The 27,034-nt window shown below is 36.2% G+C and overlaps 3 protein-coding genes across 5 annotated transcripts in view; all 3 read right to left on the bottom strand.

Annotated features, from left to right (window-relative positions):
* LOC125271224 (B-cell receptor CD22-like) overlaps positions 1-27,034 on the bottom strand; it is a 1,156,500-nt gene that overhangs the window by 472,561 nt on the left and 656,905 nt on the right. The gene's annotated exons all lie outside the window — the stretch shown is intronic.
* Positions 1-27,034, bottom strand: part of LOC125271198 (hemicentin-1-like) — a 987,774-nt gene that overhangs the window by 452,864 nt on the left and 507,876 nt on the right. The window lies entirely within an intron of this gene.
* Positions 13,693-27,034, bottom strand: part of LOC125271222 (uncharacterized protein DDB_G0271670-like) — a 41,450-nt gene continuing 28,108 nt past the window's right edge. For 2 of the 3 annotated variants that reach the window (XM_048195251.1, XM_048195254.1), the window contains exons 6-9: positions 19,806-19,973; positions 17,299-17,388; positions 17,048-17,091; positions 13,693-16,952 (exon numbers count right to left, since the gene is read on the bottom strand). In XM_048195251.1, coding sequence (XP_048051208.1) covers positions 16,692-16,952; positions 17,048-17,091; positions 17,299-17,388; positions 19,806-19,973 — 563 coding nt within the window. In that variant the 3' untranslated portion in view covers positions 13,693-16,691. The remainder of the gene's footprint in view (positions 16,953-17,047; positions 17,092-17,298; positions 17,389-19,805; positions 19,974-27,034) is intronic. The other variant, XM_048195255.1, reaches the window with a different exon arrangement.

Below are 27,034 nucleotides of genomic sequence, written 5' to 3' on the forward strand. Positions count from 1 at the left end.
ACTATTTTTTTCAGCCGATACACATCTGGATTAGACAAACAATTGTCCCCTCTTTCTCTCATCAAAACTCTGGCTGACTCAAACAACATCCGATCAGGAAAATAGTCAGTAACTTCAACATTCCGCTTCCCTTTAGTGGACTGTAAGAAGCTTCTCATTTTCTCTAAACTATAGCCACTAAAGTCTTTCTTCACATTATTGAAAGCATCAAAAGATTCTTTCTCACTATCCGAACCTGAAACTTCATCAGCGCTGTAAGACTCTCCACAAGCCTCAACCTCCTTAATAGCGTCACTATTCTGCATTTTTTTCTTTGATTTGGGCACAACCTCACATTGATTTGTTTTTCTTTTAATTGTTGGAACTTTAAAATCGTTTCATCATCTCTGAGCTGTTCTTCTTCTAGCTCATTTAGATCCATTTCTTCACTTTCCTGTGTTTCCTTCGTGTTTTCCTCTATATTTTCACTTACTTCCTCCCTTTCCATCATTGTTTCTTTCTCACTCTCCTTTCCATTCGTACCACCATCATCTAATTGCTCCGTGTTGTTCTTTTCACTGTTTCCTACCTCTACAACCCTTTCCACAACTTGGGTAAAGTTGGTTTTATATTCGCACATTCAGACTTCTGATAAATTCAGACTTTTCAATAAATGTGCAATAAATTAATGTTTGCGAATTTTAAGCAGCGACATGATATTGACTACCAACCATTTTCAGTTTCAAAAATATATTTCATTGAACTTCACTGTTTGTAACATATATTTACCATATACTTAAAATATATTTTGGCCAGATAAAATATATTTTTTTACCGTATGGGTTGTCAACTTACAACATTTTTCACAGTCGATCAAAATAGGCAAGTATTGTTTTAATGGCATATTTACTTGTGAATGTCCACTGGATGTCCAATGTAGTGTGATTAACAAGACTATTGAATACGGATGTCCGAATGTGCAAATATAAAACCAACTTTACCCAAGTCTTTCCACAGTAGGCCTACTATCATTCTGAGTTTCTTTTCCTGGACATGAACGCATCAAATGTCCTTCCTTGCCGCATCCAAAACACTTCAAGCTTTCAGTTGACGCAAAAATCACATAGTCAAAACTATCGATCTTAAACTTCAGAACAATATTCAAATCCTCTACCTCACTCTTCAGAACCATATATACTTGTCGCCTGAACGAAACGACATGCTTCAACAATGGCGATTTGCAACCTAAAGGTATCCTTTTTATTGTTGAAACTATCTGACCATGTCTTGAAAGTTCCCTTTCTATAGTTTCATCCTTAACGAAAGGAGGCACATTTGACAACAATACTTTCTTCGCTGGGTTAACAAGAGGAAACACTTTCACAAAACTATCATTCAAGGTTATTCCTTTTTCAACCACCTCATTCACTTTGTCAATTTTGTCTAAAAATAAGACAACAGCACCGTTCATCCTAGATGCATATGGAGGACCAGGGGTGCCACTTAAAAATAAAAAGAAGAATCAATTAATTAATTTAATAATTCAAACATAAAAATGTATATAAATGAATCACTTTTTATATGGGCAAATTAATAGACATATTTAAAGTTGTTTATTTAATTCCTGTTTTTAAATGTAGTTTAATAAAACAATAAAACATTACATTTTAAAAATCTTTTTTGAATGTATAAATAAATAGACAAATTTGAAATGGGATATTTAATTCATTTTTTAAAACGTAGATCAATAAAACAATAAAAAGTTCATTAGTAAATCATTTTAAATGCGCATTTAAATCGCTTTTTTAAAAAGAATTTGGCAAATGCTTTTCTTTCTCTATTTACCAATTGCTTTTCTTTGTCGGTTTGCCAAATGCTTTTCTTTATCCATTTGTCAATCGAGTGGTAAAATGCCATTGGACAGTACACACGTGGGAGCAACCAATCAACTTTCCCCTCAATTTGAAGAGCCAATCCTCTCTCACTTGTAACACTCATTGTCATTGGACAATTAGTACGGTGACCTGGAGGGGACATGTTCTGTTCATTTAAAATTTAAAATTATATATCATATATACTTTCCTCCTGAATATCCTCTCACACTCTTGATTGGTTGATCTATTGAACACAAAAGTAAAAACACAAGCTTTAGTCAATGAGATTCGGACATACACTTTTTTTGTTTTGTTTTACAAAATATACTGATTCACGACCTAGGAAGCTAGAGAGCTGATTGAGACACACCATCAGAGTGAGAAAGGGGCAGAGTCCAGAGTGTGAATGTGACAGATCAAAGGCTAAGTTGAGAAAAAAAAGAAGAAGAACAAAAAACCTTACCAACCACATTAATCTGCATATCAAGTTTTAACACACTTCTACATTTTTTATAAAACATTGTATGTCATTATACAAATTAGTGTCCTCATAAATCATAAAAACGCACGCGCACACACTCACACACACACACACACAATGTCAGTAATTACAGTCAGTGTTGAGTATCGTGATGTTGTGGAGATCATCATGGGTTTGAGGCTCTCAGTTACTCACCTCTTATAACATTCAGATTCACTTCAGTGTATAAATCTTTTCCAACTCTTTCAGTTCCACACCAGTACGTGTCAGAATCCCATTGATTCAGATCTCTGATGGTCACAGTGAAGACTTCTGATCTTGTGTCGTCATACAGAGAGAATCTTCCAGAATGAACCCATTTATATTTCTCATCAGTCTTGATTTGGTCTGTGCAGCCTGACCACTGTCCTTTACAAAAATACTTTACATATGCTGCATATCCTTCATCATATTTGCATTTGATCGTGACTCCTCCTCCTGAATATCCCGTCACACTGATGGAGCTCACGACTCCTACAACAAACCAGCATCAAACACACTTTAATATATTTATGAGACTACACAGAAATGAACTTTCTTCAGCAGTCACTAGAACATCATGAAGTGAAGTGAAAGACTCTCCTCATCAAATCTGTGCTGTTTTTAGTGATTTACTCTGAGTTCAGATTCTTACCAGGAATCATCAGCAGAGTGAAAGTCAAGATGATCTTCATTCTTCTCTCTTATTAAATGATCTTCTCTGTTGTCAGTAGATTCAGTTCTTCTGAAGCTCTCGATGTGTGTTCAGATGAGTTTTGAGTGTTTCTTTCCTGGTTACATGTTTAACATGAAGTGCTGAATGTGACGGAGACGCCCACTTCCTCTGAGAGAGAGAGAGAGAGAGAGAGAGAGAGAGATAAAGAGGGAAGTGAAAGTAAGACATCTGATGGACACAAACGCAAACAGCAGCGGTTCACACGATCAATTAAATGCACATTTCTGACAGATTAATATGGTAAATATTTAAATGGTAAACATTTACATTTTGATAATAGTCTAAACATTAAAATGAACACAAATTTAAGACTAATAAAGATAATTTACACACTTGTTAACTTATTAGCATATTACGTCAGACACATTATCATTAAAAATAAGTGAATTGACTGAATTCACATTTATAAACCTCACCTTCTGTTGTTTTAATACTAAATATCATTACCATAAGTTAAACATAATATCAATAAATATATAAATGAATTCTCATTCATAAACCTCAGCATCTCTTCATTTTTCCAGCGTATCTTTGTTTGAATGACTCTTTTACTGCTTCAGTGAATCTGGTCTCCACAGGGACGCACATGAAACACATCAGATTAAACCTGCTGGAAACCACAAACCACGAAAGAGAGACACAAAACTGAAACTGAAATGTTGAAGTCTGGAGGACTGAAGCAGCTCCATCTAGTGTTCAGATGATGTTCAGCACCACGGAGAGCAACTGATCACATGACTGAGATTCATCACCACACACATTCACAGTCTGACCTGAAGATCTCCTGTTCTCATAGACATGAAATTAGACTTCTGAAACATCTTATAACACTGAATAACGGTCCGCTTTATTGTTGTGATGAACAATTATCTTTACACAAATACACACATTTTATTAAGCAAGTTACATCACATGAGCATGAACAATAGTTATTGAGTAAATAACAAATGGGTGAGATCTAACATAAATCTGCTGTAATCACTGACTCATAACTGCATATAATGACTCTGATCCTGATCAACACTGAAGATGAACATCATCAGGACCGTCTGTGTCATTCAGTACAGGATGATGGAGCGTGAACTTATTCACTTTAAATGTTAGCGTAAACTGTATTAGTATCAGAGGGGATTGTGGGTAATTGAGGAGTGGCATAAATAGTTCTAGTTTCAGAGGGGTTTATGAGTAACTGATTATTGCACTGTTTATGCCACTTCACAGCAGGGTTTGTGGGTAATTGGGCAGTATCATAAACAGTGCTACAAGAATCAGAGGGGGTTATGGGTAACTGGGTGGTTTTGCAGTCAGTGTGAAGTCTGGTGTCTTTAATCTCCTCATACAGAGTTTGATGAACCTGAGAATGAGAAATTATTCACAGCTTTTGATTACAGTCATTCATTCAAACACAATCTGATCAACAATGTGACTTTACAAACCGCTTCACTGTTTTCTGTTCCAGGTTCAGATATTTCAGAGGCTGAATCAGGGTCTGTAAAAAATAAATATACTACATTAAATATAGTAATAATGATAATAATAAGTGACATTTAATAATAGTATATAATGTTTCAGTGACACTCAAGATACCAGACTAGCACGTGTTTCTCAGTGCACTGACTAGTTGTGACCAGCAGGGGGAAGCAACATCTTTCTATTCACTCATTCCACAGACAACAATGTGAATCACTGACAAACTTCAGACATTATCAGAGGCTGATCTCCATCTTGGTGGACCCACAGATGATCTTGGCAAGAACCGCCGGCATTCTAAAGCCTGCGCCTTAAATCTGTCTACTGCAGCGCTGCCTGTTTCTGAGGCTGTGCCGTTCTCCTCAGTGCTGCCTGTTATACCCTCTCTGTCATGATTCCTGTCTTGTGTTGCCCTGATCTTGAGTGGTCTTTTATGTTCCTGTTTTATACCATGTTTTGTAGTCCTTTGTAGTTTTTCTTGTTGATTAGCTCTTTGATTGTTCCCAGGTGTGTCTTGTTCACCAATCACCAGTGTTTCTCATGTCAAAATTAAAAAATTAAAAGAAATAAACTTTTGAAATATATCAGTCTGTGTGTAATGAATGAATATAATATACGTTTCACTTTTTGAATGGAATTAGTGAAATAAACAACTTTTTGATGATATTCTAATTATATGACCAGCACCTCTATAAGGACTAATGATACTGAGGATGATTGATCAGCATTATTTAAATCTTCCACTAGAGGGCGTGCATGTACATGTAAATTCAGTCAGGTCCCCTGGAGCCCATACAAAGAAGTCCTGGGGGGAAAAAAACGCATTTGATACAGGGAGTTTTTGTCAGAAACATTAACAGCACCACAGACAGCAGATATCAGTCAAACTTCATTTGAACAAACACAGAGTAAATCACTACAACTTGAGTTTATCTGCTTCCTTCACTGTGGTCATAAAACAAACTTTTACATTAAACAAATTTTTGCTAAATTTGTGTCTGGTAATTATCAAATATTAGACAATTCATTCGTCCAGATTAACAAAAGGCAAGTAATTTATACCATCAAAAAAAAAAAAAGAACAGAAGTTTCAGGGTATGTTTACACAACAATGTACTAAAACACAAACGGTTTTGATTTACAAAAATCTTTGTAGAGATGACAACGTTATCAAAACTATCCCGTTCACACGGATCCGGGAAAATGACTAAAAATGACTAAAAATGCTGTATTAAACATGCCAGATAAGTAGTTGGTGATGTCACTTTGTAAAGAAAGATCACGCGCCTGCGCACATACTCATTCTTTTACCGAGCTCTCGCCTCGCTCATGCCTATCCACCTTATTTTACAGTTTACTGCACTTTGATATTCTTCTCCTTATTTCACTATAGCGGTTAATAAATCAGGAGTCACACACATTCACAGAAAATACCTTAACGTTGCGTTGAAAAATAAGCTGGGTAGACTAAACACGTAATATGCATGTGTGTAATACGCATGCCGTCACCGTTTTCACAGATTCGGTTTTTGCAGTTTACACTGAGATGGAGATGAAAACAGTATCGTTTTCAAAAACATGCACTTTGAAACCCGTTTTCTTTGCATATTCAGGCCACCAAAACTCATCACACATAAAAAGTTTTCCGTTTTTAATTGAAAATGGTGTGTAACAGCCTCTCAATCTCTGTTCTGTATCAACTAACACACAATACAACTGCTACTTTCAATAAAACAAAACAGCAACAGTTCACTCACAGATTAACCTCTAGATGGAGCCAGAGATTTATGAATGTAAGATTAAAAAACTCATTTGGTTGTGTTTGTGTTATCTTTAAATCCAGAGAAAGAGATGCCCACACAGGTTACATGAACAAACTTAAAAGCATCAAAAATAAAACTGCTTTTTGTTTTTACAGTCTAGACCAATGTGACTGCATCTTTTCACAAACTATGAAGTTTAGCATCCTTGCTGTTTTTTTCCTGTAGTATTCGTCCTGCTTATTTTTTCTTAAAGGGTGCAGTTTAATAAAGCAGCATTTGGGGCAAATTTACTACACGTTATTTTACCATTTAGACCTGACAACAGCCACTGGATTGCACTGTGCGGACGACGAACATGCAGTACAGACACTATGAAAATGTACAAATCTAGTTATTGTTTAAATTTGATCATTTTGACATCTTAGCACATTTTAGTGTTACGTCCATTGGGACGTAGGGACTCATTTTATTTATTTATTTATTTTTATTTTTTTATGAATTATGACTTGTATCTTTTTGTTTTTCTCCCTGTGTGCTGTTTTTTTTTTTTTTTCTATGCTGCTCTTGCTCCTCCTCCTGTTTGCTTGACAGGCTCATGAGTGCCACCTGAATCCTGTTGCAGCTCGTTAGGTGGAGTATAAATGAAGCTGAAGACTTCCAGTCCAGGAGAGAGACTGAGGCTTTCCTCTGAGAACCATCTTCTGGTCCCAGTGCTGTTGGTTTCTTTTGTGTATATTGTTTTGCCTGTAGTGTTCAGGTAAAGAGCTGTGAAGTGTTTCAGCTAATGGGTGTATACTTAAAACTTTACAACAATTACGTGGGCTTCAGTTGACTGGTTTACCTGAGCTGTCTAGTGTTTCAGATAATTTTTCCAATCCTGAGACTTGAGTGTAAGCTGTCCTTAATTAATGTAATTAATCCTATTCTGTTGCCTTAATTCTCTTGATATTCTAAGTCTTTTCATTTTAGTTATGTAGGGAGGTGGATGCCTTTATTTTATTTAAGAACCATATTTTCTCTTGTTTATGCAGAAAAGGGAGTTAGGGAATTGTGTTTGTATTTTTATTTTGTTTTCTTTTGGTACAGTAGGTAAGTTATCCCTTAACTTTAAGAATCCTTTTGTTTGTTATTTTGGCCTCTCCCCTCCTGAAGTCTTTTTGTTAATTCCTACCATTTGTTTAATAAATCTTATTATCTTTGAATCGTGTGTTACTGAGCATTATTGTACCTGCCCTGGGACCTGGAGACGGCAGTTCTCTCATTCTCTCAACGTTTTTTTTTTTTTTTTTTGTTACATGCCTCTTCTTACCCCTAGACTTTAAAGAGGGGCTCGTAACATTAGGCAAGGCAATTTTATTTGTATATCACATTTCATACACAATGGTAATTCAAAGTGCTTTACATAAAAAAGAAGAATAAAAATAGAACAGAAGGAATAGAAATAACAGTAAAAACAGAGAATTTTGCTATCTGGATGGAAGAGCTAGGAAGTCTCAGGGAGTTTGTTGTTGTTGTTGTTGTTGTCCATCAGAGCGGATCTAAACCGATCTATCCATCAGAGCAGATCTGAATGGATCTTCCTCACACGACAGGACTGCTACCTGTTAAGGCACTTCAAACTGATAAACGCAGTTTCAATCTCCCCTTTTGCCAAGACACCTCAAACTGCACCACACAGCCCTAATCCCCCTCCCGGAGATATCTTATCTATGCAACGCAGTTCAAATTCCCCCTTCGGAAAGTGTCCTGACTGTAATCCAGAGATATCTTAACCATGCACCACAGCTCAAATTTCCCCATGGTTTGTCCCCTTATCCAAATTTGCCAAATTTTAACCTAATCACTTTCTTCCTAATTCTCCCAGCTCTTTCAACCAGACAGCAATATTTAAAATGCATTAAAAAGTCAGAATAACAAGATGATACATAAAAGATATAAAATACATTAAAAAAGAAATTAAAACAGGAAAAGGAATTAAAAGAATAAAAAGATAATACGTATAATGTATTGAGGTCCTAGGCCATTGAGTGATTTATAAACAAGTAACAGTACTTTAAAATCAATTCTAAATGCAACTGGAAGCCAGTGGAAGAACCTGAGGACTGGTGTGATGTGTTCATGTTTTCTGGTTCTGCTCAAAATCCTGGCAGCAGCGTTCTGTACGAGCTGCAGCTGTCTTATGGTCTTTTGGGGAAGACCAGTGAGGAGCCCATTACAATAACCCACCCGGCTGGTGATGAAAGCATGAACAAGTTTCTCTAAGTCTTGACTGGAGACAAAGCATCTAATTCTTGCAATATTTTTGAGATGACAATATGCTGATTTAGTTATTGTCTTTACATGGCTACTGAAAACTCAGGTCTGACTCCAAAATCACCCCAAGATTCCTGACTTGATTTTTAGTTGTTTGACCCCTGGAGTGAAGGTACATGTTCACTTTGAGAACTTCATCTTTGTTTCCAAACGCAATGACTTCAGTTTTGTCTTTGTTTAACTGAAGGAAGTTTAGACACATCCAATTTTTAATTTCATCAATGCATTGGCACAGGGAGTCAATGGGGCTGTAGTCGTTAGGTGAGAGGGCTAGGTAAATCTGGGTGTCCTCTGCATAGCTGTGATATGCAATTTGGTTCTTTCTCATTATTTGGCTCAGTGGCAGCATATATAGGTTGAACAGGGGGGGTGCAAGAATTGAACCTTGAGGGACTCCGCATGTCATGGATGTCCACTCAGACTTAAGGTCACCGATACTCACATAATAACCTCTCCCTTCTAAGTATGACCTGAACCATTTAAGGACCATCCCAGAAAGCCCAACCCAGTTTTCCAGCCTGTCAAGAAGAATGTTGTGATCGACAGTGTCAAACGCAGCACTGAGGTCGAGTAGAACCAGCACTGATAATTTACCTGAATCTGTGTTAAGGCGAATATCATTTATTATCTTTATGAGTGCTGTCTCTGTGCTGTGATGCGGTCGGAAACCAGATTGAAAGTTGTCAGAATATCCATTCAAGATTAAGAACTTGTTCAGCTGATTGAAAACAACTTTTTCAATGATCTTGCCTATGAAAGGAAGATTTGAGATTGGCCTGTAGTTGCTCAATATGGTGTTATCCATTAGAGAATGGTGATTAATATAACAATATGCATAGTGTATAATTATGCACGTTTAATATTTACCATAGTCATTTAATAGTGTTTTTTAAGTTGGTAAAGATATTGTTAGTGGTTCACGAGCATCAGCTCTTCTCTATAACTTCTTCTCAGTGCAATGTACAACAATATGAAGTGCGACAAAGACCAGGTTCGACTTTTGACATTTAAAAGGCAAGTAGATATTTCATTATGCACACTTGTTGATTAATGACTGTATTGGGTTGGACTGATTTGCTAAACAGTTTGAGTAAATGACCAGAATAAAACTTAATGGGTGAACAGCTGTTATAAATAAGATTTTTATTTTGTATAGTGATTTTTTTATTGGGTGTAAAATCTGTGACAATTGGTAATGAAAAAACATTTTCTGTTTTTATCACACCTGCAGGAGGCTGAAGGGCTTCTTGGTTTGACCCAAATAACAAAACCACAAGCTGAAGAGCATCTCATGTTCAGAGCACTGACCACAGATCAAACCTGCAAACACGAGACGAAGACCTGAGACATTTGCAGGCAAGTCTCTTCAACCTAACCAATACTGTAAAAAAACATTTTATTTTGAAATTACACACCTATATATATAAAAAAAAAGTTAACCAAACTATAAACTCATCATTTCACTGATTATCATCTGTCTGTTGTCTAATAATGATCTCATTCATGATTTCACAACACAGAATCACACTCAGTAATACCGTTACATCTCTAGATTAGCATAAACCTCTTACAGTTAATGCCATATAAAGCTACTGCCTGATATTTTGATGTTATTGTTTTCTGCTCTCAATGGATGTTGATCTTCTGACTCTCTCTTTTCAGTCTCACGTGTCTCACTGTGGGTTTCCTGAGTAAGTCTGTTTAATTTAACTGAACTGAGACCCTGAACCTTCACCAGTTTCCTGTGGCTTTGAGCTGGACGGAAAAAAACAGCCTGTTCACAAAAAACACCAAGTGCTCGTGAGAAACTTTGTGACAAAGATAAATAAAAAAAAGTTTTGAATCTTTGAATATTACAATAATGACAAAACGTAAATACTCAGACTTTAAATGACTATTGATTAAATGTAAATATTTAAATCAGTGAAAATAAAAATAGATCAAATAAATTATTTATATTTCAGACTCAGATCTCTTTTGCAGAAATAATAACATTTCTTGTCTTTCATGCTGATCATTATGATCTTTAACTGCATTTCTGGATGTTTATAACTTTAAATAATATAATGTATTTATGTATCATTTAACACCATGTAAGTACCAAAGGCTATATTCATGGCAAACTCAACAATACAATTTACAAAAAAATCAAAAGTTTAAAAAAAGTCAATTAATTGAATACACCTATATAACTATATATAACATCCAATAATAGTACTAGTTAGATAACATTTTCCATTTAATATTCAATAAAAATTCTAATAGTTTTCCAGGAGAAATCTGTTATTGTACTTTCTGAATAAGAGCGTTGCCTAATATCATTTAAAGCAGGACATTCCAATAAAACATGCTTCACTGTCAAGGAACACTTACAAAAATCTCATATAGGCATATTGTCATTAAATAATAATCTCTCTCACTGTAAGATTTGGAGAAATAATCACGATTTGGTAGCAAAAAATATTTATTTTTCAGTGAATTAAAATATGACTCTACAATAAATGTATACATCAGAAACATGAACCAACAGAACAGGAATGAACTAATAAAACATCATCAGCTAAAGTACTGAATCAGAAAGTTAATACATAAAAAGAACTGGGAAGAAATTTAGCAATGCTAAATTTCTTGTGCTGAAAGAGTGATGTTATTAAAAAATAATCTTTCATAATCTTTCTTTTACTATTATTATACTAAATACTTTCTTTTACTAAATTATACCACATCATTTAAATTCATTAAAAAAACAATTGTCGGCCGAGTACCAGTCATCCTCCTCTCCTCAAAAGACCACAAGCCACATCAGCCCAACTGACATCTGTCCCATTCAAAAGTCTCTGGGCAGCTTGTAGTCTAAAAACAGCAATCCTACATCCTATATCCTATATCACCTTGCGCTCCTTCATGAAGAGGCAAGTAAAGTACTGCAGATCTCAACCAATGCTGACCTGTCCAAAAGAAGTCAACAAGACATCTCTGAATGTCCTTAATGACAGCAGCAGAAGGGTCCAATACAGTCATTTTGGAGTTAAAGCAACAAAATTATTGACTATTAAGACCCTTCCCTTATAGGACAGCTGAGGAATTAGCCATTTCCAGTTAGATAACTGGATACACACTTTTTCCCAGTTCTTTTTCTTGTATGTCTCAGAACCATAAAACACTCCTAAAAACGTAAAACCATCTCTTCACCACATGACATTATTAGGTAGATGCAGGACATTATATCTCTCTGAACTACACCATAAGATCTCACTTTTTGTCCAATTTATATTCACTGATGATGCTCTTCCATAACATTTCAGATTTTCTAAAGCCACTTTAATATCATTACTGTTCATGATTATTAAAGTTACATCATCAGCATAGGCAGATCATTTCACATCATTTGAAATATTTGACCCTTCAATATATAAACCAGTCAACTGTTCTCTTAATTTCCACAGTAGGGGTTCAACTGCAAGACTATAAAGTTGCCCTGAAAGAGGGCACCCTTGTCTTATTCCCCTCTGTACTTATTTTTTGTGATCAACTTTTTGTTTGGTTTAAAATGTATAATTTAGTTTGTTATATGCCAAATGGTACCCCTCTGTACTTTAATAGGAACACTTAAACCTCCAGCTGCTACTTTGACCATACATTCAGCTTCATTGTACAATAAATTAACCCATGAAAACTATCTCCAAAACCAAAACCCTCCAGTAACTTGAACAAATAAGCATGGTCAACTCTGTCAAACATCAGTGGAGAGTCAATGTTCTGAAATAACCATTATTCAGGCTTCACAACAGACACTCACAAAGCTCAGACGATGTGTTTTTATGTGCATTTCAGCTTTCCATAATCCATGCATATCACATTAGTAAACAATATCACAACCTCATCTGATTTGTTTAGGTTATCAGGCTGTTAAAATGAGAACTGAGAAAAAATTATTTCTCAGTGCTGTATTTCCCAAGTTTGTTTATAAAACTGAGCACAGCTGCATATATTTTTGTATATTGTACAGCTGCATTGTATTTATTTACATCAAACTCTGATCATTTCATTGTCATCTGCAGAACAAAACACTGTGCTGTAATTTAAACATTCATCAGACTTCATGCCAGCAGTTAAATAACTAAAATACAAGGCAAAGAAGCATCACTGAAGACTAACAAAAAAACACCAAACACACAAACTTAACTAAAAACATATTTAAATCAGTTCATGTGAGTACATTGGTTCAATATTAATATTATAAAGCAATGAGAATATTTTTGGTGCGCCCAAAAAAATCGGCCATAACTAAATAAGTCGTTATTTTGTTTTTTTGGCGCACCAAAAATACTCTCGTCACTTTATAATATTAATATTGAGCCACTGTACTCACATGAACTGATTTAAATATGTTTTTAGTACATTTATGGATCTTGAGAGAAGAAATGTCATTGCTGGCTATGGAGGCCTCACGGAGCCATCGGATTTCAACTAAAATATCTTAATTTGTGTTCCGAAGATTAACGAAGGTCTTATGGGTGTGGAATGGCATGAAGGTGAGTAATAAATGACAGAATTTTCATTTTTGGGTAAACTAACCCTTTAAAGGTGCCCTAGAATTAAAAATTGAATTTATCTTGGCATAGTTGAATAACAAGAGTTCAGTACATGGAAATTACATGCAGTGAGTTTCAAACTCCATTGTTTCCTCCTTCTTATATAAATCTCATTTGTTTAAAAGACCTCCGAAGAACAGGCGAATCTCAACATAACACCGACTGTTACGTAACAGTCGGGATCATTAATATGTACGCCCCCAATATTTGCATATGCCAGCCCATGATCGAGGCATTAGACAAAGACAGCCAGTATTAAGATCTGGATCTGTGCACAGCTGAATCATCAGACTAGGTAAGCAAGCAAGAACAATAGCGAAAAATGGCAGATGGAGCAATAATAATTGACATGATCCATGATGACATGATATTTTTTGTGATATTTGTAAATTGTCTTTCTAAATGTTTCGTTAGCATGTTGCTAATGTACTGTTAAATGTGGTTAAAGTTACCATCGTTTATTACTGTATTCACGGAGACAAGACTGTCGTTATTTTCATTTTTTAAACACTTGCATTCTGTATAATTCATAAACACAACTTCATGCTTTATAAATCTCTCCAACAGTGTGTAATGTTAGCTTTAGCCACTGAGCATTAGGGCTGTGTATTGCCAAGAATCTGGCGATACAATACATATCGCGATACAGGGTTTACGATACGATATATTGCGATATTCCTTGTTTTTTTATTTTTATTTTTAGAAAGATCTAATTTTAGAAAAAACGGTCATAAAGAACACAACCTTTGCATAAAACCTGACAAGCAACTTTATTTTATTTAATCAATACAGTATCATTTGCATTAATATCACTATTTTGTGCAATCTAAATAAAGGGAAAATAGTAAAGTGACTGCAGGATTCCTTAGGTGTATATGTTTTAAAGGTTCACAGTACAGCAGTTTTTAATTTCTAAACTATTTAACAACAGAAATTGCATAGTCCATTCCATTTGTATGATCAGATACGTTCTTTTTGCTGCCACCGCTGTCAATTTTGTTGTACGTGCTTATTTTGTTACTAAGAGAAAAATGTGCAGTACATACTACATATTCTATCGAACGCCTCTCTCAGCAGCGCGGATGCCGTCAGGATGTTAAGCAAGCTCTCAGATTCAATGCATTTCCCGAGTATTTGGATTTTAACTTGGCCTATTTTGCAAAAAAATTACTCTTGTTGATTTTAGGGTTGTAACGGTATGAGATTTCCACGGTATGATAATCGTCTGAGTAAATATCACAGTTTCACGGTATCACGGTATACGGTGTTAAACAATCAATTATTATTTATATCATCAATTAAAATGACCAATAAATTAATTAAAATGTTTGTTTTCTCTATTCAGATTTCAATAATCAAAAACAATCAAACACATTTAATAAATGATTATGGATTAGAAGATGAACAACTTTTATTAATAATTAAAATTCAGAAATTCTGCCTTGACTAATTCTTCTGGCTTTTATTTTTTAATACAAATATTATCAAAACGATGAAAATGAAATTAACTTTTTTATTATTATTTTGAGAAGTACATTCTATTTAACAATCATAATAAATTTCAGTCAATTTCTTCGAGTTAAAAAGCGGTCTTTTATTTTGACGGGATGTAGTGAAGAGCTTTGAGTTTCAGTGTATTTGACAATGGTTTTTCTCAAATAAAATAATGAAATGCTCATTAAGCGCTATCTCAGAGCAACCGTGGATATGTTTGTGTTCATGTCCTCTGATAACGAGACGGCAAACACTGAAAAAACAATAAGAGCGTCGCACATACTTAAGTATGTAGTACAGGAAACGGCGCAGCTCATTCACACAGACTGACACGCAAAACAAACAGACATATTTATACAGCAGTCTGTTTGCGCTTTAATATTCACAGACCCCGCCTAGACCATGTCACGATTTTATTTATTGTACAGCTCTGCTTTCATTTTATTCGTCAGTCCAACAAATCGCGCGTTTTTACCTGACATCGCTGCGTTATACTGTAGCCTACATTCCATTTTACATTTACATTTTACATTTACGCATTTGGCAGACGCTTTTATCCAAAGCGACTTACATTGCATTATACTATACATTTGTATCTGAGTATGTGCAATCCCTGGGATCGAACCCATGATCTTGGCATTGTTAGTGCCATGCTCTAACCACTGAGCTACAGGAAAGCAGGAAAGCTTCAGGAATTTTCATGACTGGATTCCGGGATTCCCTCTCCATCACGCACATCATACGACCTAAGTTATAAACGGGAACATACCTGCATCTACACGGATGGTGTTCTCGAATATAGGTCAACATGTTTGATGCGTTTCCTCCTTTTGCAGGTAGGCCTACTTTGCGCCCACATTGTTTTTGGATATCTACACTCGAGGACAGCCCCGCGTTTGTTTTTCTATATCTAAAGTATTCCCATAATGCAAACTGTAACTTATTTTTCAGTGGGGCATAGATTGGAGATAGCAACTTATGTCTCTGACATTGTCTGCTGTATGTGTGGAGCAAGTTTAGAGTGTAGTGAAGTAGAAAGTTGTTGTCTATGCACAAGTGAAATTCTGCCTATTTATTTTATTTTTTTTACAATACCGTAAATAAGCAAATGTACACGATATGATAATCGTACGTGTTCATACCGTGATACCGGTATATTGTTACAACCCTAGTTGATTTCCTTAGTGGCTTCTTTATAGTTGAAGCCAAAATGAGTCCACACTTCAGCTCTGTATACCGCGGGAGCTGAATATTATATCGTATTGTGAGCTGGGTTTGCTAATGCTAACATTAGCGATGCACGCACCTTTACCTTGTGCTTCTCCGGCTCCGCGTCAGTTTAAGTTCTGAGGTAACACTGCCATCTAGCGACTGGGTTTTATACAGTCTGTGGTTTAAACCGAACACAAAGCCACGAATCCTGGATGTAAATAAATAAATATATAAATATCGATACAGTGTTTTTGAGAACCGATACAGTATCGCCAAACATAATATCACGATATTCACATGTATCGATATTTTCTTACACCCCTACTGAGCATAGCCTCAAACTCGTTCAGAATCAAATGTAAACATCCAAATAAATACTATACTTACAGGAATCGATGCATGCATGCAGCATGAATGACAAACACTTTGTAAAGATCAATTTTGAGGGTTATATTAGCTGTGTGAACTTTGTTTAAATGCTGTTTAAGGCAGTCGAGAGCTCGTGGACGGGGGAGCGCCAGATTTAAAGGGGCCGCGCGCTAAATCGGTGCATATGTAATTATGGCTGAAAATAGGCTGTTAAAAAAATTAATAAAAAAAATCTATGGGGTATTTTGAGCTGAAACTTCACAGACACATTCAGGGGACACCTTAGACTTATATTACATCTTGTTAAAACTAGTTCTAGGGCACCTTTAATGCCAAAGACAAGGTGATAAAAACATTCAGCTCGTTTAAATCTTCTTCTGTGGCTCTTCAAGCAGTGAGATGATTGACAGCAGCGTATTCACTGTAATCCTGATTATTCCTGACACTGACACTGTCAGGACAGTCTGATCTCTTGTGGAAATTCACCACTGCGTAATTCAGATCCTCAGCAGATGAGATGCGGCACTGAGAGTCACCAGAGGCTTTCTCAACTGTAGCGTAAACACAGTTAGATGAATCAGAGGGGTTTGTGGGTAATTGTTTGTGAGTGTCTTTAATCTCGTCATAATCACAACCAGTGTGAGAAACCTGAGGAGAGACAGAGAAATGATTTACAGCTCTGAAGATCTTCAGGATGGAAGGCATTAGACATTAATATCATTTTATACAGTAACTGGACTCACCACTTCATGTTTTCCTGGTCCAGTCTGAGATGATGAATCACTGCCTGATAAAAACAAGCATCTTAAATTAATGATGTTATATCACATTTGAACACTGAAGTCTTGTGTAAATGTTTTCACACATCATCAAATATCTGTATTTTGCTCATGTCTCGTTGTAGCCTATAGGTGGTGACAAAGTGGGAAACCAGATCAAGAAATCTCAGTATAAAGAGTTTCTGCCTATAAAAAAGTTAAGAAGGAGTTTTAACCTCGAGACTGATGCTTCTTACAGAGAAACAGTAATAAGAGTCCAGCGATGATCAGAACCAGAAGAACCAGAACCAGAGGAACGATCAAGCCTGAAAACAAGAGAAATAATCTTTGAATATGATCAAAATATACAATTTCCAAACCTAAAATACATATTTTACAGTCAGTGTTATGCAAATTAAAAACGACTATATTGTAGTGATTATAAACACAACTTAACGGCTCCTACCAGAGGCCCTGCTTCACTAAACTTCACATCAAGAACAGGTTTATCATTAGAACAATATGTTTTAATACAAGCTTTTCAGTCAAATACAATTCATGCAATATGTCATCAAACACTTTTACAAAAACCTCAAACTGACAAAAATGTCAAAAGTCAAACTGCACAATTAAAGCTAACACTGATCATCATAATGGTGATCAATAAACATCAACATCTAAATCTAAACCTGGTAGTTCTCAAACAGAACTGTAGAAGAATGACAGACATAAAATCTGGTTTGTAATAAGAGAGATTTAATGTATTTTCAGTTGATTTCATCTAAGGTTGTGGCTGAAGTCAGTGGTAGTTCTTGTGTTTCTCTTTTCTTCAGTGATTCTGCTCATTATCATCAGGGGCCTGTACCATGATGGTAGTTGAACAAACTCAGGGTTATAGGATTAGTTTTGAGTTGACAAAACCAAACCACTCCAATCTGGCTTTGTTGGTACCATGATGCTGATCATCAACTTTCTCTGTCAACTCAGGCTTTGATCCTGAGTTTGTGGAGCGCGTGCACATGAATCCGTGACATCAGTGGCAAACAGCCAATCACATGCCTTGCAACATGATAAACTGTGATTCACTTCTCACGAGAGAGCCAGCGTGATTCAAAACTTTTTTGCTGAAAATGAAGAATTTAAACGCATTTACACTAATGTAAAATACTTGTCTGTGAAAGAGGACAAATAAAAGAAATGATCTTTCTCTATCAGTGCAAATGAAAGTTGTGAAGTTAGTTGATAATATATAGCGATAGAGACTTAAACATACAAGGTCACATGTAGTCATTTTTAAAGAGTATATTTACTCCTTATTTAGGCCTATATTACATATGATCTATATATATTAATATTCATTGAAACTAAGTGCTTAATAACTACTGTTACACTAAACTTGCGTGTGTGTAATGGATTAATAAAAATATAGATCATATAATTATACAAATCATATATAAATTAGTTAAAACCAGACAATTTCATCGTTAAATATTTGTTTTTACTATATAGTGCCCTTTAATTTGGAGGAAGAGAAACTGGAGGAGTGACTTTATTGTGTTGGGTGTGTCAGTGTCACTTAGCTTACGTCTGATTGGTCCAATTTCAGTTTGAAATCTCTAACCCAGAACATAACCTGCCCCGGAGCAGGTTAGCCATGGAGTGTAAGTTACTATGGCGATGAACACCGCTAAAAGTCAAGTTACTTTCATGGTACCTAAAGCCCAGGATTGGCACAAACTAATCTGAAACTTACCTGGCTAGCCAGCTAATCCAGCTTCATAGTACAGGCCCCAGGTGTCTTCAATAATCAAACAATCATCACTTAATCACTTAAGTATATAATTAACTCTAACACTGCTTCAGTGTTACTGTAACACCCTGCTGGTAGTTCCCATATGAACACTGAGGGGTGTTAATTTAACACTGTGGATTTACTGTGTTGTGTAAATTGCAAAGTCATGTCCGCACACCTCCTGCATTTTGTTTGGTCACACCACAAGGTGTCACTGTGGCCTCAAAGCTTCACCTTTGCCACTCTGAGCTCGACTGCTATAAAAATACACCCTGCTCATTAGCATATATATAAAAAAAGAAATGTAGAAATGAATTTGGAATTTGGAATGTCTAAATAAATAAGTGTATAAATACATAAATAAACAAGGAACTAAATAAATGTGGAAATAATACATACATAAATAAACGTGGATATAAATAAAAGTGGAAACATGTATAAATAAATAAATAAATAAATGTGGGAAAAATACAATTATACATAAATAAGGAAACAAAAGGATAAATACACATTTGTTTTTTTTTTACATTCCTTGTTTTTTACATTCCTTACATCCCCTATATTTTTATTTATATATAATATATATATATATATATATATATTTTTTTAAATATACATTTCTTGTTACATTTATTCATATATTAATTTATTTATTATTTTGGCAGCTTTGGCATTCCATTATAATCCACAAAAATGCAGATTCAGCTCAATAAGCAAACGAGAATGATTGGCTTATTACTGCTTTTTTTTTTTTTTTTTTTACATATCAACTATGCAAAATGTATTAAATGTAATATTATTTATTTATTTTATAGTTACATTTTTAATGTAATATTTATTTTATGTATTTTCATGTTTAGTAATATATAGGTGGTCAGGCCTCTTCACAAACTACACCCATCACCTGCTGATGTGTTTAGAGACAGAGTTATATAGAAGATCTGCAAATACCTGTGAACGGTGAAGATCTGTCTGATGAGAAAGAAGAAGCAGATGACGATGGTGTTGATGATGTTCTTGATGATGATGATGTTCTTAATGATGTTGATGATGATGATGTTGGTGACAATGTTCTTGATGATGATGATGATGATGATGTTGGTGGTGATGATGATGTTTCTGAGAATTTTGTATACAAAAATGAAACAATGAATTTCTAAAGGACGTTTTTTTCACACAGAATTTTATATCACTTTTCTCATGATACAGACACATTTCAGTGTGTTGAAAATTATGTTATAACGTTACTCTACTGTGAGACTTGTTACACACTGCAGTAATATTTTAGAATATCATATTAAATGCTGGATGTCTTGTGTTGATAAATGGCATGCAATTAATTCTAAAACGTATTGTATAATGGAGAAAATGCTGTATTAAGCCCCGGGTATACTTTGGCCGTCTGTGTGCAGCCCAAATTTAGAGACCACGCGGACGTTGTGCGTGCAACGGCACATGCACAAGCAGGAAATAATAGTCCACTAGGTGGCAATATGCACAGTACTGAACACAATGTTCAGTCCTTGAAGAAGAGTGTGTAAAGAGTGATTCAAAAATAAGATGAGTAAACTCAAAAGCATGCATTCTCCATCGTTTTTGATTCCTATTCTCTTGGTGTATCTTCTGAACTATATTGCAATGGTGGATGCACTATTTTTCTTAAAAATTCCTGATCCTGCCCAGTGAATGTCCGGTTGATGACACGATATCTGGTAATAGTATAGAAAAAATTGCTCTGCGCATGTGTCAAACTCGGTCATCCGTGCGCATCCTTGGTTTAGTATACTTTGAAAGATGCGCGGACATGACTGCGCAAATGCCGCAATCAAGCGCTTGCGATAACTTTCAATGAGTCTGTTACAGCGCTGTGGATGAATTTTGGCCCACTCATCTTTGCAGAATTGTTGTAATTCAGCCACATTGGAGGGTTTTCGAGTATGAACCGCCTTTTTAAGGTCATGCCACAGCATCTCAATAGGATTGAGGTCAGGACTTTGACTAGGCCACTCCAAAGTCTTCATTTTGTTTTTCTTCAGCCATTCAGAGGTGGACTTGCTGGTGTGTTTTGGATCATTGTCCTGCTGCAGAACCCAAGTTCATTTCAGCTTTAGGTCACAAACAGATGCAGGCCATTTTTGCCCAGTCTCTTTCTTATGGTGGAGTCGTGAACACTGACCATAATTGAGGCAAGTGAGGCCTGCAGTTCTTTGGATGTTGTTGTGGGGTCTTTTATGACCTCTTGGATGAATCGTCGCTGCTCTCTTGGGGTAATTTTGGTCAGCCGGCCACTCCTGGGAAGGTTCACCACTGTTCCAGGTTTTCGCCATTTGTGGATAATGGCTCTCACTGTGGTTTGCTGGAGTCCCAAAACTTTAGAAATGGCTTTATAACCTTCTCCAGACTAAAAGATCTCAATTGACCCTTCGCAAAGACCCGCCCTCTTAATCACTGTTGCTTTGTCCGACAAGCCGTGGCGTTGTCATGCAACATGCAGTGAAAAATACATCACGGAGCAAAGAGGACACTGACAACACGTCGACAGACAAGACAAAGCAGGTTACTTGATATTAAACAAAGTCCCAGCTTTCAAACTGTGTAGTTTTTTAAAGGTGCCCTAGATTCAAAAATTGAATTTACCTTGGCATAGTTGAATAACAATGGAGTTCAGTACATGGAAATGACATACAGTGAGTTTCAAACTCCATTGTTTCCTCCTTCTTATATAAATCTCATTTGTTTAAAACACCTCCGAAGAACAGCTGCAGTAGGTAACTTTTGTAAAAATGTATTTTTTACATATTTGTTAAACCATGTCCTGACAGTAGAATATGAGACAGATAATCTGTGAAAAAATCAAGCTCCTCTGGCTCATCCCAGTGGTCCTATTGCCATTTGCAGAAATACACCACTCCCGATAAGAAACAACCAATCAGAACCAGGAGGAGTATCTTAGCAGTGTCAATCAAGCTCGCGTGCGCTGATCACACCACTCTCATGCACAGCGCGTACAGGCGTTAAAATTCAAGATTACCGGTGTGCCGCAGCTTTGCTTATGGCGGAAAAACAATCCAAACTGCCAATTCCTCGAGTGGCACCTGCTCATAAAATAAAGACGGGTAAACGGAAAAAGACAGATGACGATGATAAAAAAGCCAAAAAGAAAGAATTAGATAGAGCCCGAAATAAAACAAGGGTAAAACTTTTCCGAGGTGGAGGGAGCTACGTGTCCTGAAAGGATTAAAAACCGATGCAGAGTCAGCCACGTTTCTGCTTGACAAGTATCCCTGCTTGATTAGTTTCATTTTATAAGAACTACACAACTAAGATAATTTCAAAACAGGCCTGCCTGTCCCCTGCCTGATGCTTCCTCTTCTCCTCTCCTGTTGACTCCTCGAAGTCGCTGTAGGTGTGAATTCCTCGTCGGAGCCCATTGACTCGGTGTCAAAACTCTAGCCGCATAACATACAGATAAAATGTCACGCACTGTGCAAAGCAACTATTGAAACCTACTAATTCACTGGCTTGTCATGTTGCTGAAATAATGTACTAGCAAACCTTATTTAGCATTACATGTCGATAGAATAATTACTTGCATACTGTAACGTTAGTTACCGTTATGTTATCTTACTAGCTATTTATTACTTATAGAAATAGTGCAGCGTCATATAGTTACATTACATGTATTGCAAAATATGTAATGTTTTGAGGACCAAGTTTGTAGTCAAAGTATGGGCAGGCCATAGTCAATGTAAATCATATTGTTGATGTTTTGTCTGTACCAGTGAATGTGCCATAACTGTTTATCCGCACTACTAGCCTGCGCGTTCACGGCAGGCTCCGTTGTGATGGGGGAGGAGCTGTGGAGGGAGGGCTGTAGCGCAGCAGAGAGCAAGGGGGAGTGACCTGTGAGTTGTGCTTGTTTAAATTTTCAGGCTAAGTCAACGTTTTCTAAAAACTCCCTACAGCAGCTTTAATAGTAATACTGGAATATAGAACAACGTAACACACATAAACACAACAGAGAACGGACAGGGAATGAAGGGAGTGAGTCCATTATAAAGGCAGTGCTGACGAGGAAGTCCAGGTGCAGGTGATCCGTGATGATGGGGAGAAGACGAGGGAAGTGAGTGCAGGTGTGGAGACAAGAGGCTCATGGGAAATGGAGTGCGGGAGACAAGGGATCTGTTACAGTTTTAGTCTTTTTTTGTAATTTGGGTTATTTGTCAGGGGCAAGATTCAAAAAGGTCAGAAAAAGTATTGTGTAATAACTCAACAAAAACATCATACAATTTTAGAAAATATTCATTCAAAAATAAAAGAAGTACATAAAATGCACATATCGGCACAAATATGTAAACAGTCTCAACACTCCGCATTAAATGCGAAATGTGTAAGTGACGTGTGCCAGTAAAAAACCTAAAGAGCCATTCAACCCATTTTTGAGCCACAACAAGACATTTCTGTCAGATTGTCAGGAAGCTCAATGAGAAAATAACATGACAAATAACAAATAATAATAAAAAAAAAAATTTAAATACAGCTTTTCAATTTTTTTAGTGTGTGTGTGTGCCGTGGGTATGTGCGTGAGTGTGCAATTTCTTTGTTACCAATTCATTACACAGAACTTTATTATATTAAATATGATTCACACCTTCACAAAATATACACATTTAACACCCTATACAAAATTCACACCCCATTGAAATTCCTTTACCTCGCTCTTACAAAATCCACACACAGTACCAAAAATCTACACATCTTCTATACAGAATTCACACCCTATACAAATACCACAGCTGTACAATTTTCACACCCTATACTACATTTACAATAGCCTGCTCGTCTGGATTGAAGCAGCAAACATTCAGTGTAAAGGCCAATTCACACCGCACCGACAAACGCCAACAAACTCGCCTGTTTGTTGGATCGGTGTGATACCCCTGTTGGCGTTGGTCGGAGTCTGTTTTCACCTGACTGAACATGTTTAATCGGTGTTTGTCCGGTCGTGGAATGTCTGCGCAGTGTGAACAGTTTTCCAACAAACGGCAACCAACTCTGACGTAATCTGACCTGTCCACGAACCGTTGCCATGACGATGAGGCAAAGACAGCTGTTTGATCGTGCCCACGCCTCACGCACACACAACAAAGCAGCGGAAATGTGACATCGCAGCTTGTTCGTTATAAAAAATAAAATAAAGTAAAAAAAAAAAAAAATCTACAAAAGGTACAATAGCCCATAGTGCAATCCGTGCCATTCAGCAAGAGCACATTAACAGAGGTAACGTTAACCACCATGAGCAACGCAGGTTTACCTTCAGTTTCATTTTTAATAATCCGTTTTGGCTTGTTTAGCTACAAGGTTGTATATGCTTATGGGTCTCGATAATAAAAAGGGTCGCGCTAAAAAAAAATAAAAAAACCGGTGTATACCAACCGCACCGCAATAGGTTGCGATCAGATCTATGGCTACAGCGCTTCGGTTTTCAGGTTAGTATTTTTGTTTTGCCTCAATACTTTAATACAATGAAAATATATATGATACTATTATTAATATAATAAACTTGCCTGACAATGTTGTTAACGTCCCAGTCAGACGTCACTCATTTGTCGGTGTTTGTTGGGGCGGTGTGAACATGAGTTTTTTCTCATAGAATTCTAAATCCAACGGCCAACTTGTTCGTTGGCGTTTGTCGGTGCGGTGTGAATTGGCCTTAAGAGTAAACAAATGACATAACATGATTTAATATTTGAATCACAGATTATTTAGTGTTTTGACATCGACAACCCAAGTGCATTTTACCACAAACTTGCGACTAGTTAACTTGCTAACAGGGACGTGCACAGACATTTTGGGGGGCAGGGGCTCAAGTGGAAAAAAGGGCACTTCTCATAATTATTTATTTAAAAAATAATGAACCCTTAAATATATTAAGACATCTTTGACTTCTCTTACACTCACGCAATTGTTTTATACTCCACAGATTTCTACAAAATAATTAATTCACACACAGACCATGGTCTTCTTTAGTATTCACTATAGGTTTATCACAAGAGAAGTCAACAGCAACTATTTTCAAGTAGCTATATATATATAGAATAAATGACTGCACCAAGGAGAGGGACATAGTTTCACTAATAATTTGTTTATTTTGCACAAATCAATAAATCGTTTTAATTTTTTGGTGTTATTGGAATACTTCTTTCATGGAGTGGACAATTTTAAGATTGTGGTCCATTTTTGCTTCCATGTCTTTTACTCTAATGGAAAGAAAACTTTTAACCCTAACCCTACACATTTAGATGGAGTTTGTTTTAAGCCTACTACCCTCTGTCTGTTTGCATCTGTAGATTTCTTCTAAATTAACCAAAACAAGCTAATCTGTATATTTAAACACATCAAGAATTTTGTTTCCTGAACTGTTAATACATATACATATATTATAACAAATGCCTGCAGAGGGCGCCAAATGCCTGCTGATTTGTGTTGTTACACAGCACAGCACGATCAAATTCACGATCAAAGCCAACCATGATTAAAAAAAAATATTATTAGTCAAATAATAATATTCAGCCACTTCTTTGTGATAGAAATGCTACAGCCACTGTTATTTCTTCAACAAGAATATGTGGACATCAAACATGCAAAGACAGAGCGAGGGTTTAAAATTTTATTGATGTATTATCCTGTGTAAGCATAGATTTAAGAATAACATTATGTAGCTAATGCTGTATTATGATTTTTAAATAGTTTTAATAAACCATGCATCCTTAGAAAACTGTCTAATAATGTGGTTCATGGATGTGCGTCCATGGAATGCTCCTCTTCTGGTATTGACAGCCCAACTGATATCTTTACCATGGTTCAAAATAATTTAAATTATAATATGACACAGATTTCATTAGTATCAAATCAGGCAGATGTGTTGATGGTGGTCAAACTATTAATGCAGCGTTAAATGTATAAATAACCATTAAATAGCCAAAACTTTCAGGTTTGTGAACACAGCCTACCTGAAAGAAATGCACGGGATGCATCCATCTAGGGCTTTTTTCTTTTTCGCTTCTCATCGCCAGACAGCAGTTGCATTATCGCGGGAATAGTTGTTACAAGTTTACAGCCAGCAGCAAACTCGAGGTGAGGTGGGGCGTGGCGCGCGTACTCTCGGGCATGAATGGTGTGTCGCGGAGTGAGGGCATCTGAACTCGACAAAGCCGACCTGATATAGTATTTTTTTTTGTTTGTTTGTTTTATTCAGTAAATATATTTGCTTGACAGTGAAGCTGTGCGCAAACATGAATATTCATGTATTATTATAAAAAAAAAAAGCACCCAAGAAAAAGTGCACTTTCTCTCGAGGAAGAAAAAGGGCAGGTGCTCAAGCCCCTTTTTTGTCTTTTTTGTCTATGTGTGCACGTGCCTGCTTGCTAAAGTAGCAGTCGCTTCTCGGGTCGACATTAACACACTGACAAAGTTATATTCAGAATTAAAAATATTTTTATACCACTTTTTAATGTGTGATTGTGTAAAAGTGTTCACGAGATACCAACTTTTTCAACGTCGAACATTCGTTCTCATGGAGACGCGGTGTGCACGGAGGGGAGGGGATGTGTGTGTGTATATATGTGAGAGAGACTCAGGGAAAGGAAATGCAGCTGAACGTTATCTGCTCTATGAAAGACATTGACAAAGACGAAAACTAAGCACATTTAATCTATAATTTTATTTTATTTTAGTTAGTTTTGCCAAACAAACTTTACAGTTTTAGTTAGTTATCGTTTTTTTGTAATGCCTCGTTTTTATTTTTATTTCAGTTAACGACAATGTTTTTTCCCACCTAGTATTCGTTTTTTCGTTCGTTTTCGTTAACGATTATAACCTTGCTTCATATTAGTTTATAGCATCAAATAAACATGAATGAACATGAGAAGGAATGTTGTTTCAAATGCAGAAAGATGTCAATACACACCAGGGACGGACTGGGACTAAAAAACGGCCCTGGACTTTGACTAGGCCCGGCCCAAAGCAGTCGGCGCGTGGAAGCTCAACCTGAATAAACAAATGATGGAGTGGATTTAAAAAAAAAAAAAACAACAGGTTTTATTCCAAGATAGCATGGAATAGATTATGTATATGTATATATAATATGTATATATATATATATTATACAATCTATTCCA

The sequence above is a fragment of the Megalobrama amblycephala genome, linkage group LG7, assembly GCF_018812025.1.
Source record: "Megalobrama amblycephala isolate DHTTF-2021 linkage group LG7, ASM1881202v1, whole genome shotgun sequence".
NCBI classification, from domain to species: domain Eukaryota; kingdom Metazoa; phylum Chordata; class Actinopteri; order Cypriniformes; family Xenocyprididae; genus Megalobrama; species Megalobrama amblycephala.